This window comes from Styela clava, chromosome 4 (genome assembly GCF_964204865.1).
Source record: "Styela clava chromosome 4, kaStyClav1.hap1.2, whole genome shotgun sequence".
NCBI lineage: Eukaryota > Metazoa > Chordata > Ascidiacea > Stolidobranchia > Styelidae > Styela > Styela clava.
In genome coordinates this window covers 15,803,587-15,831,526 of record NC_135253.1, presented here as the reverse complement: position 1 = coordinate 15,831,526, position 27,940 = coordinate 15,803,587, and the positions used below count along the sequence as shown (strand labels likewise).

General features: G+C 33.7%; 1 protein-coding gene across 3 annotated transcripts; it reads right to left on the bottom strand.

Moving 5' to 3' along the window:
- Window positions 1-110: 110 nt before the first annotated feature.
- LOC120327075 (uncharacterized) lies at window positions 111-27,940 on the bottom strand. Of its 3 annotated transcripts, none has more exons than XM_039393465.2 (22): window positions 27,651-27,940; window positions 26,689-26,810; window positions 26,154-26,437; window positions 24,391-24,520; window positions 23,280-23,401; window positions 23,130-23,175; window positions 22,555-22,718; window positions 21,777-21,921; window positions 21,004-21,285; window positions 20,188-20,543; window positions 19,814-19,903; window positions 11,454-11,659; window positions 7,923-9,456; window positions 7,687-7,778; window positions 4,849-4,930; window positions 4,485-4,604; window positions 4,092-4,329; window positions 3,298-3,451; window positions 2,450-2,550; window positions 2,212-2,311; window positions 2,015-2,128; window positions 111-1,667 (listed from the first exon to the last, which is right to left on the bottom strand). In XM_039393465.2, the coding sequence occupies exons 1-22, from the start codon at window positions 27,903-27,905 to the stop codon at window positions 735-737; spliced, it is 5,670 nt and encodes a 1,889-aa protein (XP_039249399.2). In that variant the 5' UTR covers window positions 27,906-27,940; the 3' UTR covers window positions 111-734. The 3 variants fall into 3 exon arrangements, with proteins under 3 accessions (XP_039249399.2, XP_039249400.2, XP_039249401.2); XM_039393466.2 differs by having other exon boundaries at window positions 21,777-21,918; XM_039393467.2 differs by having other exon boundaries at window positions 21,777-21,915.

The window sequence follows — 27,940 nt, the reverse complement described above, 5'->3', positions numbered from 1 at the left end:
AGATATTTTGCATCGAGGCCGAAAGATCAAGCAACAAGTACCTCAGGCAAGTTTTCAGCATTCTGCTAACAAAGCATATTCTTCCATTTCAAGCGATAGTGAGAATCAAACAACTAAAATTAGTTATTGTAATTTATTAAAATTTGGATAAAAACAAAAGATTACAAAAGGAAGAGAAATAGGAAATAAAAATGCAAAAACATAGAAGTAAAAAGAATAAAGCGTGTAGATTAAAAATAAAATGTAGTTTCGAACTGCATAAACATAAAACTCGGTTACAGATAATATGCTTTTAAAAACTTGTAAAGTATTTGGTTTAACCAGGAATACTTGAAGCAGCTGACATAAGCAAATGTAGATAGAATAAGTTAAAAAAAAAGATCAAACAAACACTATTTTCTAGTCATGTATGATCGTTGGTGGGCGATACAAATAACATTACCACGTCTTCAGCGTATGCTAAAAAATACATTTGTCGCCATTTGTCGTAAATAAAAGTAAGTTTGAAACTTTATTGAATTTTTATACAGTTTTATGAAAGAAATTGTATTTTTGATTATATTAAAAAGTGTATATGACCAGTATAAACATAATACTTAAAGTATTTATGGAATGATTTTTAGAGATTCGTATTTGTCATGTAAGATGTCGGTTTATTTATGAATGTGATTTTGGAAGTGTGTAAATGTAAATTTGGTTGTAAAAATTTGAAAAGAAAATAAAATTGCAGAAAATCAGGAGTTATTGTTGTTGTTTATTTTGGCCAATTTTTGTCTTGAAAATAATTGAAAATCTTCTATATCGGCTAATATTGAAGGATCGATTTCGTCTTTTCTTGTTGGTGATGTGGCTTCTTCTAAACTGCTAGCGCTTTTGTTACTGTTAGGATCTGTTGGATGGCGCACGCGTGACGATTTTTTGTCCGAAGATTCATCGTTTTCGGACGAAGTAGAAATGGATCTAAAATCATTGCTCAACGCTGTACTAACGTCGTGCTCGTCCATATCGGAACTTCGGTGAAATCCACTGTCGCCTTCATGAGCAGGTGCAGTATTGCCTTCGTTTATATCTACTCGTCCAACCCGTCTTTGTCGGGGCGTAGACGACGTTCTGGATTCCAAAGGCAGAGTTAGATGGTCGGGAAGAGAGTTTGACGACGTTGAGGAACAATCTGAAATAGTTGACATTTCGTCAATCGAAGTTAATCTTTCGTTACTTTCTTGTGATTGCGTCTGTTGAGCGAATGCTGTGCGTTTCTTTTGTGCTTGATGTCTATGTATTATATCTAAACTGTCCTGTTGCTCTAGAATGAGAAGCTGCAAGTCACGACGCTGCTGCATTTTTTCAATGACGTCCTGTTTCATTGCTTGTTTTTCTTGGATCTCTTTATCGACCATGGCTAAACGATCTTGCAATTCCTTCAATTTGTTTTCCATTTCGGCAAATTGTTGAGGATTTTCGCGTCGCTTTCTACCTGATTTTGGAGCCAGTTGTTTTGTGATTTGGTCAACTTTAAGCTGGGCTGAATTTCTTCTTTTGTTTAAATGGGTGAGGCATTTTAGCATTTTTAATTCCTCTTCTTCTTTTGCGCGGCTATATTTCTCGTTCACCTGATCTTTTGAGAATCGAGTTGCGGAAGGAAGAATTGAGATTTGTGCGTTGACATTCTGAATAAAAGTTTAAATAATTTGAGAAAAAGTTTTTCATTTCGAATTTATTTCAACAAATAACAAAGCCTCTTGCGTCTCACAATTTTAATGAAATTAGTGAATACATTGCCTGTTTATGAGACATGATTATCATCACATATTTTCGAATTAAAATTATACTGAATTGGTGCATTCACGATTTGTGATCAAATGATCAAAGCATTCAATTCGAACCTATATACTGTTTATATATTAGTTTGGTTTTGTCTGCCATTTAGACTTAATCAAATATATAAAATTTAATGTATTTATGCTAAATTACGGTTTGCACTCGACTTAAAGTAGTTTAATATGTGTAAACCTACCTTCTTCTGCAAAAGTTTCTCTTCTTCTATATAATTGTGTTGATGAGCAAGGACTTCTCTTAATAAATTCTCTTTTTGAGTTTCGAATGGCGCCTTGTTGGTAACGCTTTCAACCTGCAAAATAAAACACCAAGTTTAATAAAAATACTATATTTCAGATTTGACACAATTATTTTTTTTTATCAATTTCCACTTACTGTTTTAGGCTTGGTGTTTTCTTCTCCGGGTTGCTGGTTGCTTTCTGGCCTTAAAAAGTTTGTGGTAGATCTTACACTGTTCACTAACACCTCGTTGTCTCTGTAAATTATTGAAAAATTATAAATATAAATGAGGAAAATAGAAGTTGTTATAACGCAAATGTTATTGATTTAATTCTAATCATAGATCTGTTACACAAATATTTTGTATATTGTTCAAAATTAAGGAAATACTTACGTTGAACCGATCTGTACATTGCTAGTTTCTTTTTCCAGCGTTCCAGCCCAAAGTAAAAAATCTCTGTGGTTGTCCGAACTGAAATGTAGAGTTGGCGACCCCTGTTGATAAAATATGAAATATATAACACAATATAATACGCAACAATTTGTTTTAAAGCTTGCGTCGAACAATAACCAATGGCAGCTATGATCTTATCATCAACTATATGTATAATACATATTTGAAACTTCAATGTCCAGCTCTCCAAATACTGTTTTCATAGTCATAATCATACGTATAAATTTTATGAACAAAAGTTCAAGTTTTGATAAAAGCGCTATAGACATAAACATATCTAAAAATTTTAGCAATCAAAAAGCACAAACGTAATATCATACAGAGGTAAAGTGAACAAATACAAAGATACACAACAAAAGGAAATTTGCAGTTTCACCTGTTTGTTTGTTTTATTAATCATGACGCGCCGAATCTGCTAAATACTGAACGTACATGCGACAAATGATATATTTACATGAGTAATTATCGTATTAAGAATTTTCATTTAATGAACAAAAGGGGGTGGATGTACTCAATCAGTCATATTCAATACAGCGATATGCTCTTTCTAATTTTTTTGTCGCGTAATGTAATGTTTCCTCGATATCAAATGGAATGGAACAAATGAAAAACAACACAATAATCTCATGTTATCCTCTAGTGTAGGTTCACTAAAAGCATAAACATAATATTAACGATTAGAATACCATCATTTTGGGAAGTTAGGAAGAAAGGTTTACAAAATCACTACCATATTTTGCGTTCCAAATTGTACTGTACTAAACCTCATTTTCAAGAAGACTACTTACGTTTCGTTCAAGGCGAAATGGAAAACGTGTCCTATTCAAATTTGTTACGTCAGCGATGACGTCATAACCACGTAAAACGACGGCGTCTTCTGTATATTCTGATTGTGGAGAGTTGTAACAGTACAGACAGGAATCTTGAAGTACGCACCAAAATCTAAAGCCAAAATAAATAAAAAACAATATTGAATATACCGGTATGTTAAATATAACCAAGTGTTTTATTTTATATAAATAAGATGATTTCCTAATCAATGGAAAGAAATACCGGGAGGTTTTGTAATGTTTTCATTAATGCTCATCATATAGAACCATTATTCAGAGATGAAATCACAAACTTTATCCCCAAAATTCCGCAGACGTCTATTCAAACAAATATTCCACCACACAAAGCAACATATGGCCAAATAAAAGCAGCGGTTATAATGCGCTCTAAAAGAGCATCTACCTATTGCCCATACACGATTTTATATAAAAATTTTAACAGTCCCTCATCATTCTCGTTTATCCTAAATAGTGATTAAGTACCCTGTATCGCTTCTCAAGACAATCGCTGACCAGTAGGAAAACCAATTTATCCTTTCAAGGGTCCTCGAATCGGCTTAAGGATGGAAATTACGCACAAAAAGCTAGATTAGGGGGATACACATGCGCAAAGCACTTGACTTTTTATTTGTAAAATAAGTCGGATAATGAGTTTGATCTTTGACGTGAATGACAAAGCAAGGAAGTTGACCCGGAAGTTGATTGATTGTTTGAGAAAAAATACCAAATCAAAATGGTATTGCTATACATACCTATCCCATTGCTTTTTCTTATTTCTTCTATCCAAATAACCTCTATGTGCTGCAGAAGTCAAGTTCGTCGCCGGAAGGCAAAAAACCGCTTTTCTGGAAGCTTGACCACTAGAGGATTTTGATGAAGCCGAAATCGTAGACGATTCTTTGTGAGTTTTACGCGCAAAATGTGGTGTGAGTGAAGCTATCCAGCTGTTTCTAGATGACTCTTTCGCAGAATGTCGTCCGTCACTGCCCTCTGAAAATTCAATAAGACAATGTAATTTGAATAAGTGTGCTTCCTTAATATAAGGCTTTTTTCGTATGAATTCAATATGGTGAGGGTAAAATAAAAATTATAAAAATTATAAATTATCATTATTATTATAAAAAATTATAAAAAAAACTACTAACCCGATCCGGTACTTTTTGGTCTTCTGATGACTGTATGAATATTGTCCGATTTTGATTTGCTCAATTTTGCTTTCTGGATATCAGAACATGGCGTCGGTGGTTCAGATGTTGTAATAGAAGCTGAAATAACATGTACAATATTAATAATCATTCACAAAAACGCTCAAAGTAGGCAGCACCCAAGATGAAGCAAGATATCTCAGAAAATAATAGTTCCTATGTAGAATTTTGACAAAGGTTGTTACTCCTTATTTATTGCTATTTCCCAACAACCTACAGTGAAACCATAAATCTCCTTGGAGGAAATATACAAAGGATTAGTATTTAAAAGCTTCAAACAAAAAACTAGGGCAATAAATCAAACCTTGGTATGACGAGCTTTCGCCTGAACTACTTTCGCTTGAACTTGGTCGTCTTTTATCGGTGATATCTTCTAGGTACTCGTTCTAAAATGGAACAAAAATAAAAGTAATAAAGTGACGTTGAACGGTGCAACATAAAATAAACAATTAAATTGATCGTTGGGTGAAATAATCGTTCACCGAGATGTATTGAATGATACAGTCTAAACTGCTGCGTTGCCTTAGAATTCAACATTTAATCATTTGGTTTTGACATAATTAAGCCAGGTTTATTCCATAAGATAATTTCATCTTGTGAAAAATTCAAATTTTAGAGGATGAGCAGCAGCGTTCAACTGCACTGCTTATTTACTGAGTTTTTTCTATTTATATTACATACAGAAAAGTTCGTCTTCATTAGAAAAATGTTGTTTTGTCACCAATAAACCGTATTTTATAACTCCATTTCACTAGAACTTCAAATTAATATTTATATTGTGGCGTCGTACTGACTTGTTGGTAAACATAACATTCTAATTAACTTCTATAAATACGAATGTGAGCTATTTTTCTTGTACTTGTTTGCACTCGCTAAGAAGGTTATTGGCAATCCATATAAAGTCAATGAAAGCAAAATGCGCCGAGAGAAACAAATTGGATTTCTCAATACCCAACGATTCACAAAGCTCATCCGTCATCGATTGGAAAGATTTATAAAAGTCGAGAGTCGTATGAACCAGCGTGAGATTTCAACATTTATCACTCACCATATCCTCGAATGATAGTTAACCAATTATGATCCGAAGATAGAATAGTTATGTTATACTTGGTGCATTATTACCAGCGTAAAAATAACAAAAAGCTATAACAAAGTTATGCTCTACCACAGCATAACTATTTTTGGATACTTTATTGTAGAATCATTAAACCGAGTCGCGCGACACAATAGATATTGAGAAAATGATGATAAAATATCGTGATCTAATTATTTGAATTTACAAATATATTCCAAATATATAACAGTGTAAAGCCCTAAACTATAAATATATATGTAACGCAATAGTTGGCGTTTAATATTGGAATTTAGCGAAACAAATTTGAATAGCGGAAATGGCTTCATTCTTAATGATATTCTTCAACAATAAATGGGGAGTAATATCAATACACTATATCCCATAGTTGCAAATGTTTTCTATGAGTATCAATGATGTAATGCTACCCCGTGCATAGAAGCGAATCGGGCGTACACTCGTATTAATGATATAAAATACGCGTTAAATATAATTAATATGTTTTATGATATGAGGAGTTTCCCACGTACCACACATTAGATAGCTTGGAAATTTACTTTATGCGTAATTATAAACCATGAGATATGCCGTCTCCCCGGTGGGCGGATGCACCGTGCAAATTGCAATTTGGACATTTTTAATGGTGATTATTGAGATGTAATAGAACTGATAAGCTGGAATTGACAGGAATGATTTGTGTCGTTAACGAGGCATTTTGTAACTGCCATAACGTTGATTTATGAGAATCATAAAAACTGATTGCAAATTCAAAACCGCGGCCTTTCGCAGATGCTTGTTGGGATTACTGCCTCATGTAAGCTAAATTGAACAGTCCAATCAAGTGAGAGTCTAACTGAGGCAAATGCACGCGTTCTCTAAGGGGGCCAACTTTAATCTTTTGGTGGCACAATTTAACCATCTGGTTTGTTCATATAAGCCGTGGCCAGCCAAGGACTCACAGAGTACTAACAAAAGGATGCTCGTTATGTGCAATAAGCCTTTGTTGTAATCTGCCATAATACCGAAACATTCTATGTTGTTAGTCTTATTTAAATTATAAATCTATGGATTACACAAAGTCAAGATGCTATTTGCTAGGGTGTATTGTCAGATTAGCGAAGTTAATTAGCGGGAATACCAAATTGTAAATACCGTTTGCGATCAATTTGCTATACTTGGATGTGATAAAACCACGTGTGTTATCACTTAGGATTTCGCGTGAGTTGATCGAGTTTGCGCAAACAATTATAAAATGTTTAACCTTATTGTTTGTTAATTTATTTTTGTAAAATTAAAGTTAAAAATACGTTTTTTATCGTATCGAATGAAGTCCTAATTTTAGCCATTTTCCCACGAATAAGTGTACTATTATTTTTATAGAAAAAATCACGTTCCGACATGTGATATGTTTTTCTGGGAATTTTCAACATGTCAAAGATGTAAACTAAATTATTCATAATGCAAGCTTCAAAACAGTAAAACATTGTGAATATCACCGCAAATTTTATTATAGGAATATACGCTTAAATTCGGCGAACTTTATTTTTTCAGTACCATCAAACTAGATGTTTTATTTAATAACCAATTAAAAGGCGATGCATGTTCGCATCCTAGAAATTAAATAATAACCGCTTTATTGAATTCAACCTGCATGCGTTGCGATAAAAGTAACAAAAGGCGTAATACTTGAGTCGTCAAAGCATTCACGAACCTTCCCCCGATGTCACTTTGTGCCTTTCGCAACAGGTAGTAATTATAAAAATGAAGCTTATGAAAGATACCTAAACCACAACTTTCATTTTACATTGCGATAAGATTGGAATTCGATTTAACGTCTTACCTATACGATCCATATAAAATTTTCGTCAGTAGGTAAAAATGAACAGGGATTCTGTTTGTTTATGATTAAAAAACGGGAATTTTCTTTCTTTGACCCCAAATTATCTGATATAATCAGCATCGTGTACGACACGTCAAAATGTCATCAACACGGGAATGGTTATGAAGCTTCGTAAAAAAATTCTGACTGGCAATTATAGGAAACGTTTTTATTTATATTTCCATACGTACCTCGTCAACGTAAAGCGTGAATCCGGGAAGATCGTTCTTATTTATATCCTGAATTGTGGAATGTCGTTTTTGTTTCTTGCCGGTTACTTTTCCTAGAATAAAAATTTAAACCATGTAAAATTTCCTGTTTACCGAAGAATGAAGGAATTACTTTTTGGTGGACTATTTTATTTGCAGCTGGTCAACTTTCACCTTCAAAATTTTACGAATTCAGTATTTTATCGATAGATACTCACCATTTCTTTTACTCGGCACAACTCCATATGTTTCCATAAATGTGTCTTGTGTAAGTTTGCGTACATTTTTGAAAGTCCTCATGTTTCGTCCGTCAACCTCTTCTTCGGCGTCCAATAGGTCGCTTTCCGAAAGACACCGAGTTAGTTGAGCAGTTTTAGGCGGTTTAAGTTCGTTCCTAAAAGCAGTGTTACGCCTTAGTTTTATCTCATGCGTCGGGGAATCTGTTTCTTCTGTATTCGATAAATCCAATAAATTGTTGTCTCGGTTTATTTCGTTTTCAACGGCTGCGTTTAAATCCGGAGTACTGTTACTCAGTGAAACCTTTGGTCCCAATTTTCTGAGTAATTTCTGACGCAAACTCTTTTGCTTGTTGATACCAGAACGTGTTTTAAATTGTCTAATACTATGTCGTTCGTTTCTAGATAATAAATCAGGCTGAATAAAAGTTGCAGTTTTGTTAGTCTCTTTTTTTGCTACCTTTTCGGGATTAACCTCGATTTTCAGTTCTAAAAATTCATCTGCACTTTCATTATCGGATAATCCTTTTGAGTTTTCTCTGTTTTGATTTTGAATTTCGCACTGTTCGTCGACCGTATTGGTATGTTTGTTCTTCTCACTTGCTACCCCACTGCTAATGTTTTCTTTCCCGGTCAAGTGACCAATATATACGGCCCCGTTAGAAGAAGTAAAATCGCCCTTCTTATCAGGCTGCATATATCCTATTGTTTGCTCTCTGACGTCCGAGACTTCACCGATAAGATTATTTTTTCTTCCGCGTGAGTGTTTTTCGTTGACTGATTTCTTATCTCTCGTTTTATGTTCTATGTTTGCCGAACTTCTCTCGTTTTTCCGGTGAGCGTTGTGTTGATGTTGGCCTGCTTTGGATGTTTTGCTACCGTTATCTTGTAGATTGCTTATGCAAACGTTGCCTTGATTTTCGTTATTATTTGGCATTTTTGAATATTTACTTTTTGATTTAACTTTGTGATTCACTTCCTTTTGTATTTTATCACTATGAAATGGTGTATCCGAGGAAACATTCCCCTCAACGATTTCAGCCCGTCGCAGATCCAGTTTTTCAGTAATCGAACATCTTTTTAGCTCAGTTTCCATATTTTCTTGAGCACTTCTAACTTTCCTGCGCCGTCTTCGAATATTTATACCTTTGTCTTCAAATTCATCAGTGTTTATTTGATTTCCCGTTTTTGATATATCTTCACATGCAGTGGTTACATTTGTACAATCTGAACTCCTTCGAATTCCGTGTGATGAATCACCTTCATCAGCGTCCTCATCTATAAATTTTATTTTATCCAAATCAAGGCTCGATTTTCTTGGAATAAAATCAACACCATTTTCATGATGTACATCCCTTTCGTGCTGCGAAGCCTGTTGATAACTCTCGCTTTTTACGACTGGCTTCTGCTGATGAGAACGAATTTCTTGTCTTACTGGTCCGTTCATGCTCCCCGCATCTAGTCCAGGAACAAGCCTGTTGTTGGTTATCCAATTACCAAGATCTATATTGGCCTCCTAGAAGGAAATGCAAATAAAACGGATTAATATATAACCAGGTTATGTCATGGTGATACCTTTGTGTAGTCTTGACAGTAAATGAGTCAAATTTTGACAAGGGTCATTAGTGGAGAATTATGAAGTATTCCATTCGCCACGTCCAATTATAACACTCATAAACAAGTCAAAATCAGCTTGAAATCTACCAGCTGAATATTATGGCGAGATGTATGGTAAACTTGAATTGAAATGCCATACAATGGCAATTCCAGTCTCAAATGAAGAGGAAATATTTGAGGTGTAGAGGACACAATATACTAATGATATAAATAAATGCAACGAATGTGTAAATTGTATTGCAGTAATTTGACTGTTTCTATTTGTCACCTATTTCGACGTCAAATGTACATTAAAATATAAATATGTTAATCATTGCAAAAATAAAATAAACATATTTTGTCATACAGCAAACAAAATTTGCAAGTTGCAACTGGTGGACCCGGCTGTCGACCTAACTGATTTTCAAACATTTACAATTTGCGATACTAAAAACGGTATTTAATATGTGAAGGACTATCATAGAGAGTTATACTTTTAAGGTGAAAAATTTCCCACAATCTCACGTTGTCCGTTTATTTTTTAATGGCCTGTTGATACAAATGTGCACGAGTTGTTATGCATCTTTACATTTTCTCGGTATGTTATCCTAACTGTCTCAAATCGCAGCTATTGGCATTAAGCCTGCCCAATTATTTCCTTTGTTCAACCCAAACCAATCACCGCGTCCAAATAAGAATGCTCGTTTAAGCTGTATTGGGCAAGCGACGAAAAGACACAGAAATATATTTATAGTTGATAGTTTGCATAAGATATTTTCAGCTATACGCTTAGCAAAAACTAAGTGTTCTCGACTGAAAAAATATGTACTGATTGGTGTGGTGCAATTAAAAATGTGAGCGATATGAAGGATCATTATCAAAAACATCAGAAAATTGATGCAAAACATATTTACATCGTATGCTAAACCTTAAATAACATGATTTGCCACAATTAGTAATATGCAGTATCTATAAACTAGTGCCATGCCCAAACTATCACCTAAAATATTTTGATCAGAACTTGAGTAAAATTAGGTTTGGCTAAAAAAGTCAGGAATTGTGGTTAAATAGGTTCCAAAATACAGTACAAGTAATCACAGTAACTATACGGTACGTAATTACACAAAGCAGGAATTTAAGGCAGAACTCTTTCCCGAGAAATATTGAACATGACTTTGCAACTAAACTAGACACAATATTCACTATTGACTGATACTAACTTCTCTTTGTTTATAGACTTGATTTCAAGACTTATAACTCTTAAAACACGCAAATCGTTCCTTAGCCAATAGCATATTATTTTTACTGCAGTGGTTAGATTTCATCATAAGTCGTTGACTGCGATCCTAATAAAGCCTTTACATATTATAGAAGGACCGATGCGCTCGAATAAACACCTCTAACAATAGAGTTCCACCTGTTTCATGGGTTACGTTTCAACCCAGTCAGCCATTTCGCTCAGTCAGACAAGAGTTACGCACGTGACGTAACCAGTTGTCTGATGAGCCTACTCATAATTTTTCAAGTAGGCGTTGTATTACACACACGAAAGTCATTTATGTCATACGTATAATATAATAATCCACTAATCAAACCTATTTAGGAGAACACCTAATCTGATTGAGAAATTCAAAACTACCTTTCGCTAAATAGTAACGTTAGCCACATGTGCGCATAAGATGATGCTTCGTAAAAGTAATAAACAACACAACGTTGCCATTTTACCGACGCCTTGGGCTATTGTTTGGAATCATAAGTTTATGATGATTTGGATAAAAAAGCTAAAACCAGAATTTACGCCACTGTCATAAGCGTTAATATTATTTCTTGTGCGGTTCTTGCGCAACTATTATGATGTTGCCGTGGCAATTTAAATCATATGAAACATGAACTGAAAATATAAATATATGAAAATACCTGATTTCTTCCTTGGTATTGGGATTGAGGATTTGTGTTTTCTCCTTGCACACTTTTTGGCTTCAAAATCGGAGTTAAAATTCTTTGTTCCGTCTTTTTGCCAGTGCGTTCTTCGGTATTCAATTGGTAAAATGCTTTCACCCAGTACAGAAATTCATCATTGTTTTTACACATCAATTGAATAGGTTTTTGTTGCAATTTCCAATCTGCCGAAACAAACGCACAACCAAGTTAACGTGATACAGAACCCGTCGTCGGTATATTGCAATACTGGTTTTAAAATCCCTAACGTTTCTATTACCACGCGCCCGGAGTGTTTAATATTTAACAAAACCCACAAGATAAGTAGATGAATGTAACCTAACAATACAGCGCTATACGGCATCATTGGATAGAACTGGTCCTAAAAATCACGTGATATGACGCCGTTCGTCAGTACTGTGTTTGACAAGAACTTCAACATGGATTTATCTCGCATAACTGAAATATTGACTGAATGGAATTTTGAATCAGTCAGTTATTACTCCATTATGGCTAATAATGTTGTTTTGCTTTAACAAGCAATCGGTATCCCGCTCATGTATGATTTGATGAAAAATGAGAGCAACAAATGTGCAAAATATTATGAAAATACAAAATTTAATATGAAAAAAATATTTACGTGTATTATCGAAAAAGAATAAAATCACAACTACTTTTAGTCGCGTAGAAATGCATTTACTATACATTAGGCACAATTTACTATCACCTCAATAATTAGGAAATAAATAATAATAGGAATTAAATTAAACTGAAATGACATGTACATAATTGTCAATTTTGACAGCGTGTGGTTTCATTTTTGTGTTTGACTGCATAAAATCACACACAGCTATCATATACTATTACAAAAATGCGTTCAAACCGCTAACAATCTACAGTAAATCACAGATGTCTCAATCCAAATAAATTGGAAGAAATGTATCAAAATATATTTTTACTAATAATGATGTCATCGTGACATATGTTTAAACAAACGTGGGATACTTGTTGACTTTTGGTCAAAACAGATACATTTGTCATTTCAGTAAAAAACGCTTCCATTTTTGAATGAATATCGATATTTTTACGTTTACACAAGGAAAACAACAAACGTATATTTTTAGAAGTCAGAACTCAGAGCTACAGAAAAGTCACGATTTGAAATAATTTTGTATAATTAAGTAAAAAATAAGGGGGAAATTTTTATGTATTCCATTCAAGAATGGATAAGGTCATTTCGAATTTATGAATAAAATGTAGGTTTCCCATGACATTAACATCATGTTTTGCAAAATACCAATCATGACACGAGTTGAAACAAATACAGAAAAAGGCATTTCACATGTTATATCATTATGAATGAATAAACGGAAATTTCAAATCCCAACCAATCGTGCGATAAAAATAACTCGTGTGCAGCGTATTATTGGCTCCTTGTGACGATTGTCATTTTACACGGTGTCTTAGATTTACCTAGTGACACTGATACAGAATTAGGCTGGAATAGAATAACATAAATTAAGAGTGTTTATTATGAGTCCAAGCAGTTTTCGAATCAAAATCATTTGTACGTTAACGATACCAAAAATGGCTCTTCGCGTAACTTGAGTGGCGCAGCGTAAGATATTTTACGTGTCGCCTATCATTCTTTGTGTTACGTTACGTTAATTGTTTGGCCAGTAATGACAGTACGTTTGGTTAACAGATTTACCCAACTGGAAACACAGAAATAAAAGATTTGGGCCGATTTGTCGTATGAATTTTGTGGATATCTTTGAAATAGTTGATAATATTTGTTAATTATCGTTTGTGCTTTATCTTAAAATGAAAATTATATCAAATATCGAATAAACTTTTAAGCTTAAAAGTCTATAGGTCATATCAGAATGCTATAATTCATTGCCAAGCGATATCAGGCAGTGGACAAATGGTCTTGGTAGATACACTGTTTTAATTGGAGTGAAGCGTTAATTGCGATTAAAAATCAGCAATCACAGATAGCACTAACCACAAGGCCCATTCAACGGTAAATAGTTACAGACGCTTTGGCGCTCGTAGTTCAACGCCTATAATTAATACCTCTTCATTTGCAAGTTCACAATAAATGCTTGCGATAAAGGCCGCAGATGGTGGTTCAAAGATGATCATTTGACAGTTATGTCCGATTGCCGTTATCAATTTCACTGTCGCCAGATAGTCTTTAGAGTCTACGGCACAATTATATCGTCAGAAACACATCTAGATTCAATAATACCCCAATTTTGACTGCTTAGCGACTAAATTCGACTTTGATTTGCCGCTTAAGCTTATAGAGAACAATGTTAAAAATAGGAATAATCAAGGAAGCGAATTTAGGGGGCGCGACAAACTGGTGTGTTTCCCGCAGAGAATGTAAACTCAAACGGAAACAATGCAACTACTTTACATTTTATTTGTGACGTCAGGGCTTTGAAATGAATCGTAATATCGAAAAGTTTATGACATTAACCCATTTCTTCTATTCGAGATGATCACAAACATTGATTGATCAGGCAAAGGCCACAGTTAAATCAAACTAGATAAATATGTTATTTTCTTCTGCCACAGCCGTACAACCGGATGGCATTTGAATCGATCGGTATCGACTTGAAGTAAGTCTAAAAATCTATATACTGTGTTACAAAATCACCTCCAACTAGTTCATTGCATATTACCGAATACTTGAAAAGACCTTTTTCTCAGCAGAAGCGTGAAATACATCGTGTAACATTTTTTCTATAGATAATTTTATGCTGTTACACAATTGCTGCATAATAATATTGTTCTTTTATGTAGATTTGTATCAAATATTAGCAGTCAGTAATAATTAAATGCTTTATTTAGTCCGCTTACTTGCAGTGAATCCCAATTAGTTATATGATTTTATTCACAAAAGAATGGTCGATTTTTATTACTCGGCTTCTTCAAATGAGATAGCAAGGTCGTTAAAACGTATGGAAATCATCAATAAAGAAAAATACAAATAGTAATTAAAATGGCTTTATTTTACGATCGAACCGAAATCATTCAAAGACAAGTGCTCTTAATTGGTAGTGATAGTTGCTGTCACGAGCATTATAATGTAAAATAGCGAAACAATTTTGACATGGATTAAAAAACGATGAAATATTTTAGGAATTTTATGACGTATATATGTAAAATTGTTTCAAATACAAAAATATTCCAGTGAAAATGGGAATTTTCACAAATTACGATCCTTTTTCGTACAAACCCATGAAAGCTTGCAAGAGCCATTTTAAAGGCAACAACGTACAAAAACGAACTGCTCTTTCGTACAATATTTTATAGTTTGAAGACTGCAGGGAGCGGAAGAGACACGGATCCTTAATCGGTCTTCCGTAATTTTAGAAAACATAAATATTTGCCTATTTGATGTTCATTTGAGTAGAAATATTCAAAAACATGTATATCTGATATAAAAATACTGCTGGCAAACTTTGGCTATAATTCCAGTATTTAGACGGTAAATCAATGCGCCGCTAATTTCAGAGCTACTGGGAAAGCGAAAAAAGATCATCAACTAAATGGCTATTTATTAAATGAATATTTCCGATCTTTGCGGTTATATTGTGCGCATTTATCGTATTTCCTTTCCAAAACATGAAATAAAGCGTTTGTAATTAAGATTTGCACGGACGCATCAATAGTACTTTTAGCATTGCCCGACTATGGACGATCCGAGGCGAGCCTAAACCTATTTCCAGCAAAATATTACATTTTGTTTCATTGAATTCTGAGTTTGGTAAAAATGGAGACGGTTGCATTTGAAAATAAAAGCATGTACAGAATTGTGCAATGTACCCCTGCTTCATTTTTCACGCGATACTGTTAGATTTTAAATCATATTCATATATTAAAAGTATAAAAAAATGTTAAAATAATCCAAGGAGAAAATCTCGAAAGATATTTTCACAATTGAATCCTGAATAAGAAGTTTTTGTTTTAGCTAATCGATGAATATTTGATGTGAATTTGTTTCATATGAATTATGTATTTGTATTTCCTTAGACTATTTATAAAAAAAAAAGAAGGAAAACTTTATATATATATACTTGACATTCACCGCATTTCATCAATGTGATATTGAGTTACTAGCATGTTAAATGAAGCAAATAACTCTATTCAAATATAATATCCGTGTAAATGATTATTCATAAAAAAATATTACTATGATTTCAAAAATGTTTAATGTCAAGCCCTTTGGCTACCAAATAAATAATATTCTTTATTACTTAATATATAACAAGTCAATTGTGAATAATGTTTGAAAAACTATTTAACGCCTTAAAATAAACCGTGTTTAAATTTTGCCCAAATTCAAATAATCATCATACCCAATAAAATTTTTTTTATATAAAATGAAAAATTTATTCATTTTTTATCGGGAAATTCAATCAAAATTTTAGATTGAACACTTTCTACTGATACAGAAAATATGATCGATATACAAAGTTATGTGTTTGATATGAACTTTGTTATATGACCACTGTAGAAAGCTTTTTATAACGAGGAGGTAAATAAATCAATAACATTTCTATCTATCAACGACTGGCAACGATTCATCGCATGTTGCACGTACCGTAATTTTATTAAAAAATGGAAGAATTAGCAAGATAAGGTAGCCGACATTTGGTTTCCAAATTTCTTGCTACTGTCTACAAAAGTTTAACGCATTTTTAAATGAGAATTGCATGTTTGTTATCAGTCATTTGATCCAGGCATAGAAATAAAGTATTGCATATATATGGGACAGATGACCTTAAGAACATGATGGAAAATACACAAAAGTAAAGGTCAGACTGAACGATATACCCCGATTTTCGGAACAATCAGATCACTGATCAATATATAGGTCAAGTTGACAATGAAAAATGTTGCAATGTTATCGTTTAAACTTTCAAATATCAATTAATTTATAGTGTGAAAAATGTCATTGGCTTTGTACGTAATTGATAGGAATTTGATTTGAGTAAGAGACTTGAAACTATTTTTGCCCAAAAAATTTGTTACCCTCACAAGTGTAACAGTATCATGTCGTTCAATAATTTTTGTTTTGTGTTTTTTTTGTGGGAAGGTTCACACTTTGAGCAAGGCTGTGAGCAAGTAGAAGGGCTCATATGTTTGTGGTGACAAGGTATGAAAATTAACGTGGAATCTCCATTCTGTAATACAAGCATAGTTTAGACCCGTGTGCGCCACACACCAAATAATCCGTCCAAGTATGTTTTACTTGTAATAAGAGGCTCACATTGCTGCAACAGAGTTGAACTCCTCATATATTCTTGTGATAATAGTGTGTGTTTGTGCTCTTGTTACTTTTGTGTTTTTTTTACTTCATCATTAGGTTAATGCAAATAAAACCTTAACTCCTCACAAACATAGCACACTTTATAAGCCAGAATTTAGGAAAATTTCCATATGGTATAACATACCCACTGGCACTGTAAATACGATTCCAAACAAAATGTCCGATCGTCTTCATGCAACTTCACGCCTTTACATTTCGAATGCGATTAGTACTTAACATCATTATTGGATTTATTTGATCCTGCTTTTTTGTGTTTGAGTCGAGATTAAATCCGGATTAGGGTTCGGATCAAATCCGGATTTATTCGATTGATTGAAAACAAAGATTTCGGTGATAGCGTAGTTCACACGGAAATCAATTTGTTGATTTATTAAATGATTATCTGTTTTTGCATGTATTTAAAATAGGTGAGAAAACAAGCAAGATAACTACTTTTATTACAAACCAAAACAGCAGAATCCCGAAAACTATTACGGTCACGTGCGTCGGTGTTGAATTTTCAAATCCATTCCCTGAGAGAGGAAATCTGGCAAGAACCTTGTCTTGTTATCCGAACACGGTAAGAATATGTGAATAGCCAACTGGTTAATCGTTGCATGTAGATGGATAGATTTTTATAATGAAAGAAGTAAAAAACGACCGGTTGTTACCTCAATCACATTCACAAACTTTCGGATATATTTTATATTTCTGCATCCGCGAACGACAAAAATATTAGAACAATGTAAAGTATTATAACGAGTGATCAAAATGTTTTCATCTATAAACGTTATCAAATTGGTTTCTCTGATACCCTACCGCAGTATCTGATAGCAAAATGTTGTTCCTCGTCGCTGAGCATGTGAAAAGTCAATATTCAGTCAAAACCACCATTACACTGGGGTTGTTATACTACCATCCATTCACAGATGTACAGTACATGTAACTCACTATGTATGCGCTGTCTATTTCCGGATCACGCATGATATATTAAAAATATTATTAGTCAATAAATAAACTCTTCGTCGGAGGTGGACGAACTTACGTGTTGCTAACTCTATACAGTCATTGACTTTATTTAAATAGCTGATACTATTTATAAAATATCACGCGGAGCTAACACAGTTACGCTATATTAACGTAATGACGCAAATGATGTAAAATAATCATATTTTAATTACGCTTCCTTGTAGCAAGTTTTATAACGAATGAGAAATGATCTCTCAGGCCCAGGGACATAGCAGGTATATTTAAATAGCTGATATTTTATCGAAATTTTATGAAAATAGTACATCAGCCACTTGTTGCTTAATCGACTTACTAGTAAAAATTAAATTTCCTGTACTCGATATTGTTATGTTCAAAAAAGTCACAATATTAAAGCTACTTATCATAGAGTGTTTTTTCTCACTATCGTTTAAATTGAAGCTGCTGGGAAGCAATCAGATATCCGCAATCCGCATGCTGAGCAGAACATTTTTGGTCCAATATTAGTACACCCTGAATGACTCATGGTTATTCACAAAATAAACTTGTTCATATTTTCCGTCTTGTGATTTATGCAACGTTACCCACAACGTTCCGATTTACAATATTAAAAATAGTTGTAACGCTACATAGCTTGTACAGCGCCAGTGGGAAGAGGTATTTTTGTCAGTAAAACTCGTGCTACATCACTTCCTTATTTAAAAGAATATAAATGATGTTTCCAATACCTGTGTTTGATTTTTGCTGAGTGGAAATACTGTTGTCCATATGACTGGGATATGTTAACACACACAACATGTACAAAATTTGAAAATATTTACACTGTTACAACTTTGCCATTAGTGCTCTTGAAATGTGTAAATAAATATTTCACGCCTTTGCTTACATAATTACGTATCGTAGAAGAACTTCACACTCACTATAATCTAACATGAACGCGAGTACAACATAGGAGAATATAAACTTTTATCAAAATATATTTGAATAGTGAATATCTTTGGATAAGGGGACAACTTCCGTCAACAAGTCAAGTCCTCGTTATCGTATGTATCATTGTGCCAATAAATAACAGAAGAGTAATATGCCTGAATCAGTGTACCACTACCAGGCACATCATTTTTTAGAGAATGAGCTATAACAAGTTGAAAACATTAGAAAATCAGGCCCTTTTCTGGGTTGATTTGCAATTTGGCCCATAACCCGATTAACGATGCAATATACATTTATGTAAACTGATGATTACTTGATTTGGAAATATCATAACCATAACTTGTTGGTGCTCCCGAAGTATTCGTACCAAGATGGCGCACAACTTGAACATAGTATGTGTACCAAGTTAGGGTTGTTCAGTTTGTGCGTCATCTTGGTACGAATATTTCCGGAGCGCCAACTTGTTCAATATAGACTATTCATTCTAATATATCTTGATTGAAAAGTGGTATCAGTTTGCATATTCATATTTTGATCTTTTGGTAGAAATTCCCCGCCATTAATGCAAATTTGTGAGATTCAAGAAAAAACGAACGTTCTATTTAAAAAAGTGATTGTTCAGTAAGGATTAACGTTAATAATGATTTGAAAACTTTACATCGCAATCTGTATTCCTAACCCTAAGTGGATAATTACTAATTTTTTTTAATTTTGAGTGATGGCCGTGATGGTTTTTTTTTTGGCGAGGGCTTTCTACCTATTTTTATCAATAAGTTAGATATAGCCATTTGCCAAACTCGGTCAAGAGCAGGACAAACGAGATTTACGGCCGACCCTTGTTCACAAAAAGAAGATTTTAAATTAATATGATATTGGGCTATGCAAATTGAGCAATTGTTCTCAACTATAATTTAATTTACTATAATTACAAAACATAATGTAATTTCTTGTTATAATTACATTCATACCCATATGGTATATTATTGGTTATTATGTTTTACCTACCGCATGTTATCGTAATGACCTTGAATTTATTACAACCGAAGCAAAATACATTTTAATGCAGTAAACAAGCTGTCAACACAAAATTTCTTACCGATATCAACGGGGAGTGTTGATGTAACTCCTCGGTGAGAAAACGATTGATAGGAATGAGGTATGAGATTGAATGTTGTGCTTTTCTTTCCTGTAAATATTAAGGACTATTGTTATTTGTTTATTTGAGTAATTATACAAGGTGACCAATGGTAGCGACAACAATGGGCAATCAAGTCTTCATGAAATAAATGAGCCCTTGGGATTCAAAATGATTTTCCTAATAAATATACAATTAAAATGTGGTATTTCCAATTTCTAATCTAAATTTTCTTGGTTTATGAAATTTTCAAGTAGAAGTAGCTCAATAAGAATATACATATTCACATAAAATTAATTTTATTCGCAAGTCGGACCAGAGAAATGTTTTACTACCTTGTTCGACGTCTTCTATTTCGCATCCTCCACTTAAATTTATAACAGATGCTATTCCACTCAACGGAGCGGGGGAATTGGCGTAAGAATAATTTCCAATTGTCCCAGTCTTGTCTTCCATGTCAAATTGGTTTTCTGTTGGCAACCCCCAACACTTTTTCGTAACTTCAAAATCTTTTTTCGATTTATACAAGGTTAAAATCCTGTCTTCTGTCAATACGCCCCAATTTTTAGTCCAACCCATTCGCCGTCGCCGTGAGATGTCGCCCTGCATCACTACATTCATGCTCGAACGAGGGATTGAAAATGATGAAACATCTGAGCCGTGGAACAAGCTTCCATCTTCAAAGAATGACCTAAAAATAAAAAGAAGCAAACGAATGCAAACTTGAATTCAGGTATTTGAAAATAATGTTCACAGTTTAGTGAATAAACGGCACGTACTAGAAATCTGTACAAAGTTTCGAATGAAATTATCAAAGGTATAGTCACTTAAACATGCATGGAACACGTCGATCGATAGCAGAAAATGAGTGGAAAGTCTTCATGGCCAAATCATTGTCAGATATGTATTAAAATCAGTGAACCACAAAACATTTGCAATACTGTGGCTTTTTATGTGTATTAGTTATTCAAGGCTGTGGTAACCAATGTCTTTTTCAAATCAAACAAATAGCTAAAAAAAAATTTACAATGAATAGTGAAGCCATTGAATAACTCCATTTATAGTCAATTTATTTACCAGAGGTATATTTAAAAAATGTAAGACCCCAAACATTAAGCATTATTGATCATCAAATTTCACGCTACACTTACCCGTCAAAGGTATTTTGCCTCATAACACTATAATCGTTAGGGGACGACCCGACTCGATGAACCAAATTTTCGTTTAAGCTTCGCTGCTTTCTGATTAAATTTCTTGCAGGACTTGGAGATTCAGCATTCAATTCTTTCTGGTCTTTTTTGTGAACTTGAAACTCTTTCTTAGATTGCTTTCCAACTGCACTTTTAGCTCTTCTTAACATTTTGGATCCAAAACTACCAGAACGTTTTCTCGGTTCATCTACTGTAGCATTGACAGAGAATGACATCGATGGTCTGTTGAAATAATAACTCTATGATTTCAAAGTACCCACATTTATAAAGCCTAAAAGTGTTGATACCATGATGGTTGCTTTGTAACGAATACGACAACGACGAATTGGCGCTGTTATTGGAGATTTAATTTTCAAACTTTGAGTTTTCATATCTCATCTTTTTAATCGAATTTCTGAATCAGAATTATGTGGTTTGAAAATATTAAAGACTGATTTTATTGATTACAATATTTTACAGAATTTTACAAATAGAACAATCGAATACAAAATGAGAACCTTTTCCGCATTTGCTTGTATCATCTCAGTAGAAGACAAGTGAATATAAATTATGTGGCCTACATCCCATCCAAGATTCTAAGGTCATATTTGATTTGCGAGACCTTGCACCAATCTTAGCATCTGAGTTTTTTTCATGTTGGTAATTGGAAGGCTATAGTGATTTGGCATCGGAAAAGTTTTTTTTTTTTTGAAAAGTTTATCACATTTACTAACCTGTCTCTTATATCTTTTGTTTCTTCTGGACTGGATGTGACAACGGTTCCTCTTGTTGGTTTGAGAGGAGAAGTTGGTGGTAAAATCCGCTGTGATGCATTCAGTCTACTACGCATTCTCTTGAAAGCCGATTTCATATCTGCTGCTGAAAATTCAGAATAGAATAATTTATAACGCCAGACAATATTTAAAAGTTATCGAAGTGGGTTCAGTTAGCTAACGTTTTTCCGCAATCCATATAGACATATTGGGTACAAAAGAGCAATATTACCAATTAAAATATCTTGGTTTTGCAGCAAAATAAGCAATATTTAGAGTGTTTCCATCTGCTAAAGATTGCGTTATCCACAAGAATTGTGAATTGTGAATTTGTAAATTATTAAAATTTATTAGTTGTATATAGGCTGCATAGTAATATGTAAGAGGAATGATGACGACAATAATAATAACGACATGATTCTGAAGGTTTGTAAAAAAAGGCAATCAATAGGTTAAAATATTAGTCAGTGCTTGTATGCTGTAATTGTGCTGTGATGATGTTGAAGCAAAAATGATATATCAATATCAATATTTTTATGCATTTCACTACAATGCTGGGTTTACTTACAGAAATGCAAAAATAAATCGCAAATTTTAAATATGAATAGGATATTACAAATGTGAGTGAAGGACGGCCTTCATTTGTACAATTAAAAACTTGCAAAAAAAACCACGGCATCGATAAAACGTTCGTGTTATCCTTAACGTCGTTAAGCAACTAAAAAGGTTCAATAAGCACCTGATCCGCTTTGACTGTACTTCAAACTTTCTGGCGAAATTGCTCTCGGAATATCAGGATAAGAAACAGCTTGCTTGGTTTCAGGATCTTCTTTCAGAATTTGACTTGCAGTTGGAGACTTTGGTGACTCTGGTTCTGGTGAAGTCGTTTCGTCGGATTCCTCTCTAAATAAGTAATCACCGGTAGAATAATTATAATTCAATTACAACTATTTCACATATACTATCGATTGGGTTTCTACAGGACTAACTACTTTTTTTTCCTCTAAGCTTTTGTTCCGGTGGATCAGTATGCATATAATGCAAGGATGATGTAGCAAGAGTGAAGATAACTATTCTAAGTGAATCAAGAGTTTTGTTTCCAAGTTGAATAATGTTTGTCTGAGGAAGTCTGACTTTGATCAGACGAAACGTTACCGAAATATATTTGGGATAGTATGCAGAAGCGCTTGAATCACTCAGGATATTTCATATTATCGTAATTTTCTTACCTAATATTTATTATCTAGAACTTAGAATCTTGGGGTGTCTACTCAATCAAAAGTATGATAAAAACGAATAATATATCAAGCGTACCTAACAGTTTCTTGTATAGTGGCTGATCGTAATAATTTCGGTGATGCTGAAAAATAAGAAAATATATTAAAAACTATAAAACATTGAATTTTATCAAATTTTTATCCTTACAATTATGGAACCAAAATTAAAATGAAGATTTCTGTTTACCTTTTATTTCGTTTTCTATTTCCCGTTCTGGTAAAGTCTGTGATCGAATTTTGCGATGGTTCTTTCTGTGACGTATTTGATCATCAAGACTTCCTATTGGTGCTATAGTTCTTTTACGTGGGCTATAATATATAACAATTTTACCAAATAGGACTCAGTCTAAAGTATAAATTCCATAAAAACTCCATAAGTATATAGTTTGTGACTACTATAATTTAGGTTTCGCCGTATTTTTATATAATAGATGAGAAATGAATAGCATTTTTACTCTCACGACTCAAAATGTTCTTTTATATAGTTTTCATATGCTTATTTCTAGATTATTTTCACTAATATCATTTTACACAACTATAAAAATTTGAATGTCAATCAAATGAAATAGCAGGATTAAAAACATATTGGATTGCAAATATGATATAATAGAACAATAGCAAAAAAAGATTGGGAATCAGTTTGGTATTTGGTTACGTCGAATATACATGGAATAAAAATAATATTTATATTTCCATTATTTTCCCATGGTACTAGATCATGTTTAGAGCATTGCGACAATAGAAAATATTTTGCGGTTTCCATACAACCGAAGTTATGCAAAGTAATTTGTTTCTTATAATTATGCTATTTGCCACAGGAACGTGCGTAGTCTGAGAATTGTTTCTTTTCTCCGATTACTAGGAAGATTATTACTTCCTTTTGGCGGTCAAAGAATTTGGTGCGGTTAAGTGTAACTCTATACCATTTCATGTATGAATACAAGATTCATACCATTAGCATAATATCGCCCAAACAACATGAGGTTGCTATATAAGTACGCGAGTTTAAAGGGGAAATAGACCTTTTATACCAATATTCCCATTTTAACAAAGTTCCATCTGCATTGTTTTGTATCTTTGTCGTATTAAATATAAAAAAAATTAGATTCCATTTTAAAGGCCTACTTTGACTTTGTTACGTTTAATTTATTCTCAATGAATTAATTATACTTTAAAAATTTTGTTTGTATCGGGGGGATCAAAAACGGCAAAAAAAATCGTGCATGATATTGCGGGATTTTAAGTCCTGAAAATGCGTCTTATACAAATTGATGAATATAAAAATAAACTAACAGTACCTTGCTACATCAATAGGTTGTTTCTCAGAATGAATTTGTTGATAGTGAACTGCCGCGATTGTATTTCGCTTAGACCCAAAAGATTCTGTTGTTATTCCAATACTCCTCGCATAACGAAGATCAGGTGATTCTTTTATTTCGCAATAGAAAAAAACAAGAATGTTAATGAGAATGACTTGAATGTCGATACCGTTCAAATTTAGTAAAATAGCAACCAATTTAAATGCGATCATGTTTTTTGTATGAATAGTTGCTACAGCCTCAATAGCGATAAAAAAGCGAATCTGTTCGCTTGCTCAATTTGATTCTTGTGGAGATGAAATTTGCATTAAGTAATCTTTCGAATATCTTTTTGCAAGATTTGTTCTGAAGCTATGAAATTCAGTGACTTTACATGATTCGCGTTGTACGAACTGAGATGACAAACGGTTAATGTGATTTTAAACAGTCTATATACAGCATGCATGATCTGCAATGAAGATATAGTTTGACGTTTCTGCTATCTAAAACGTTGGCAACCTGACTGACTGTATTTATACTGAATATTATACGATTCATACATTTGGAACTGAACTAGACTTTACCTATAAATCGCACTGTTTGTTACCTAATGCAAAGAAAAAGAAAACCAAAATGCCGATGGTAAATTTATAGTATTACCATAGACTTTTAAATAAATCTCGTGATGGAATTGAAACTAAAAACGCTACAAAAAATTATCGACTGCATCTGAACTTTATCAGCCCCTCGCAAGTTAAGCACGCAACATTTTTTTTTATTTATGAACTCCTTCCATATAAAGTAAGCTTGCTAACTTGCTAAGTCAACAAAATCACAAGTGATTTTGGTATCAAAATTTCATCTGATTGCTTCAATCGCAACTAAATTGGTTTAAAAAATAATAGGCAAAATGACGTCAGCGAGCATGGGAAAATGCGCTTTGTACATTGCCTATTGACCAGTATATTTCCTGTATTGGAACGGAAGAATCGTGTCCCAAGTTAACATAAAAATATATAGAATGACGCTTGAATGAATAATAGCGTCGCCTAAATATGAAAAATCGCAGAGAAATTTAAACCTTCCATTTACCCTCATTGGGAGCTTTCTAAAATTACTCTAATTTCATGGTTAGCAAACTGAATGAGATTTTCGGACAGTTTAATAAAATTGCCACATGGTGGCAGCGCTAATCATAGCAAGAGAGCAATGTGGACACGAAAGTCAAATAACAAAATTGCAGTCAATCGTTTGAAAAGTATACCGAAGTTTATATGAAGGAATGCCGGTGGTTAAAAAAATATCGAGTCGGTAGGAGTTAAAAAGAGAAACTGAAAAATAAATAAATAAAAGTAATAATAGTCTTGTAGTGACTTCTTTTGCCTTTGGATATACAAAATTTGAAGTTGATAGGTCCAATAGCGAAACAAAGCAATATTTTCGCAGCATCCAGAAATCCGGAAAGAAAACAATGCATATGTCCACTTCCTATCCAATGGGCAAAAATTTGAAGGCAGTGGCGATCCCAGATGTAATTTAACAAGAAAGAATTATAGAATACTAGGAGACGCTTTCATCATAGACTATAGACAACTTGAAAACGATAGTTTTATTTTTCCAACAACGATTCATGAATCACATAATCATAAACCACACAATTCAATAATATTTTTCAATTTATCGCCTGTTGAGTTAAACTTGGAACGCACCGCATTTGTTTTGCGTTCTGTGTGTATGAAACATCATTTATCGAAATAACTCACCTAGAGACTTGATATCGACATCCAAATTTTTGACTTCAGAATCTTTTCCGTCCAACCATACAGGACCAAACGCAAACTCTTTGTGGTCATCATTGACATTTTTTGCGAAAGACTTCCCACTTGAATGTCGTTTGCGCACGTGACCAAAACTCTTGGTAACGTTACCAACTGAACTTGTTCCAGCACCAAACATCGCAGACGATTGTCTCATGCTGATCAACTTTTTTCTCCGTTCTTTCACAATCTCAGCGTCACTCACCCTGGCCTGTGATTCTCTTTGGAACCTTCAAAAATACAAGATAGAGAATAGGGGGAAGTTGTCTTGAGAATCTAATTTCTCGCTGTATTGAAACTATAATTTTGACTTTTGAAACCTAAAATAAGCGAATGACAACGTCATCGGGAGAAAGCAATTTCCGTCCATTACCGATACAAAGATTTTTACCCATCTAGAAGCGGCATTACCGCGTTTTGTCCATTTCGTGTACGAATAAAAAGCACATTCGTATAATAAAGTCTTGAGACCAACTCTTACCTGTGACGTGAAAGATATGGAGAAGCAGGCTGGGAAGGCGATTTGTCACAAACGAGGGCTGAGACTGTCAGTGACGTCATTGATGGATCGGGCATTTGTTTTCCACTTGAATGATTGTCTGACTAAAAATTAAATTGAAATGTTTTTAAGTTACTAATAAATTTTAGTAAAAAATGTGTTGTTAAATACCGACGATGCCCTTTTATCTTTATAGTGCTGGTTTTAACAACAATCACTAATTCTATAGCGTTTACTTTATATACGATACAAATCAAAATAAAGCAGAATTGAACTCGTTGCAACTGATATCAAAAATCCAGCTGTCTCATATTATGTATTAAATATATTGAGCCATGCTGTGAGTTGTGAAATAACCTAATCATCTCACAAAAACACCCCTGAGATTTTAATTGTTTGTGTTAGCAAAGTACACTATTTTAAGCTGACGTAGTGCGCGATATAAACGCCTCTTCATTGTGTAGCTTGTAATCTACTCTCAGTGGAAATATGTACGTAATCATCAAACGTCACAAGACATTTTTCTTGATCGCTTTACTTTCGGTTGGTTGTATATGACCCAGAGGAAAGTTAAGATTTACCTACCAACCCTAGTCCAGAACAGACGTAAGTTTCTGTAAATCTCGGTCCTTTACTAGTTGGGTGCTCACTATTTTTATTGTTATGTAAGCTTAAATGCTGCCAGTTTGAATACCATGATAACTGTATGTGACAACATTCATTGCCTTGAATTTGACCCGATGCACAGCAAAAAATAGATTTAAATGTTATAAATACACTTCAAGTCATTCTGTCACCCAACAGATACATTGTAACCAACACCCATGAATTCGAATTACACCACGAGCAAGAAATCGCGTGCTAGTTTTTCACGAATCAAACGACCGGACGAAATCATCATAAAAGTTAATAAATTTTATGTATTGTTTGCGAAGTGTACTTACCGTTTTAGAGCGAAAGTTCTCTGAAGCATTATCCGTAAATCCAAACGAATAATCCCCATTGTTGACATTGTAACATTCTCCAGGCGTGTCTATTCCGAATGCTTGTCGATGAACATTGTGTGTTTGTTCATATATAGGTACTGAACTATTTTCATTAATTTCCGGTTCATCGCTTAGGCTTAGCCTGGGTGGTAATGGTTCTCCTCTTCCAGTACTTTCTATTATATCTTCGCAAAAATAATCATCGCGTTGCATTTCCCTAACTGTATACCTTGCCTGGTAAACCACCA

What these genes read in the sequence shown, in the direction of transcription:
- LOC120327075 (XM_039393465.2), bottom strand. Translation starts at nt 27,905, where the DNA reads ATGCAACGCGATGATTATTTTTGCGAAGATATAATAGAAAGTACTGGA. An exon ending in AGGCAAAATACCTTTGACGG is followed by an intron (nt 20,544 to 21,003) that starts GTAAGTGTAGCG and finishes TTTTATTTTTAG; the next exon opens with GTCATTCTTTGAAGATGGAA. An exon ending in AAGAAAAAGCAATGGGATAG is followed by an intron (nt 3,452 to 4,091) that starts GTATGTATAGCA and finishes TTTTGGCTTTAG; the next exon opens with ATTTTGGTGCGTACTTCAAG.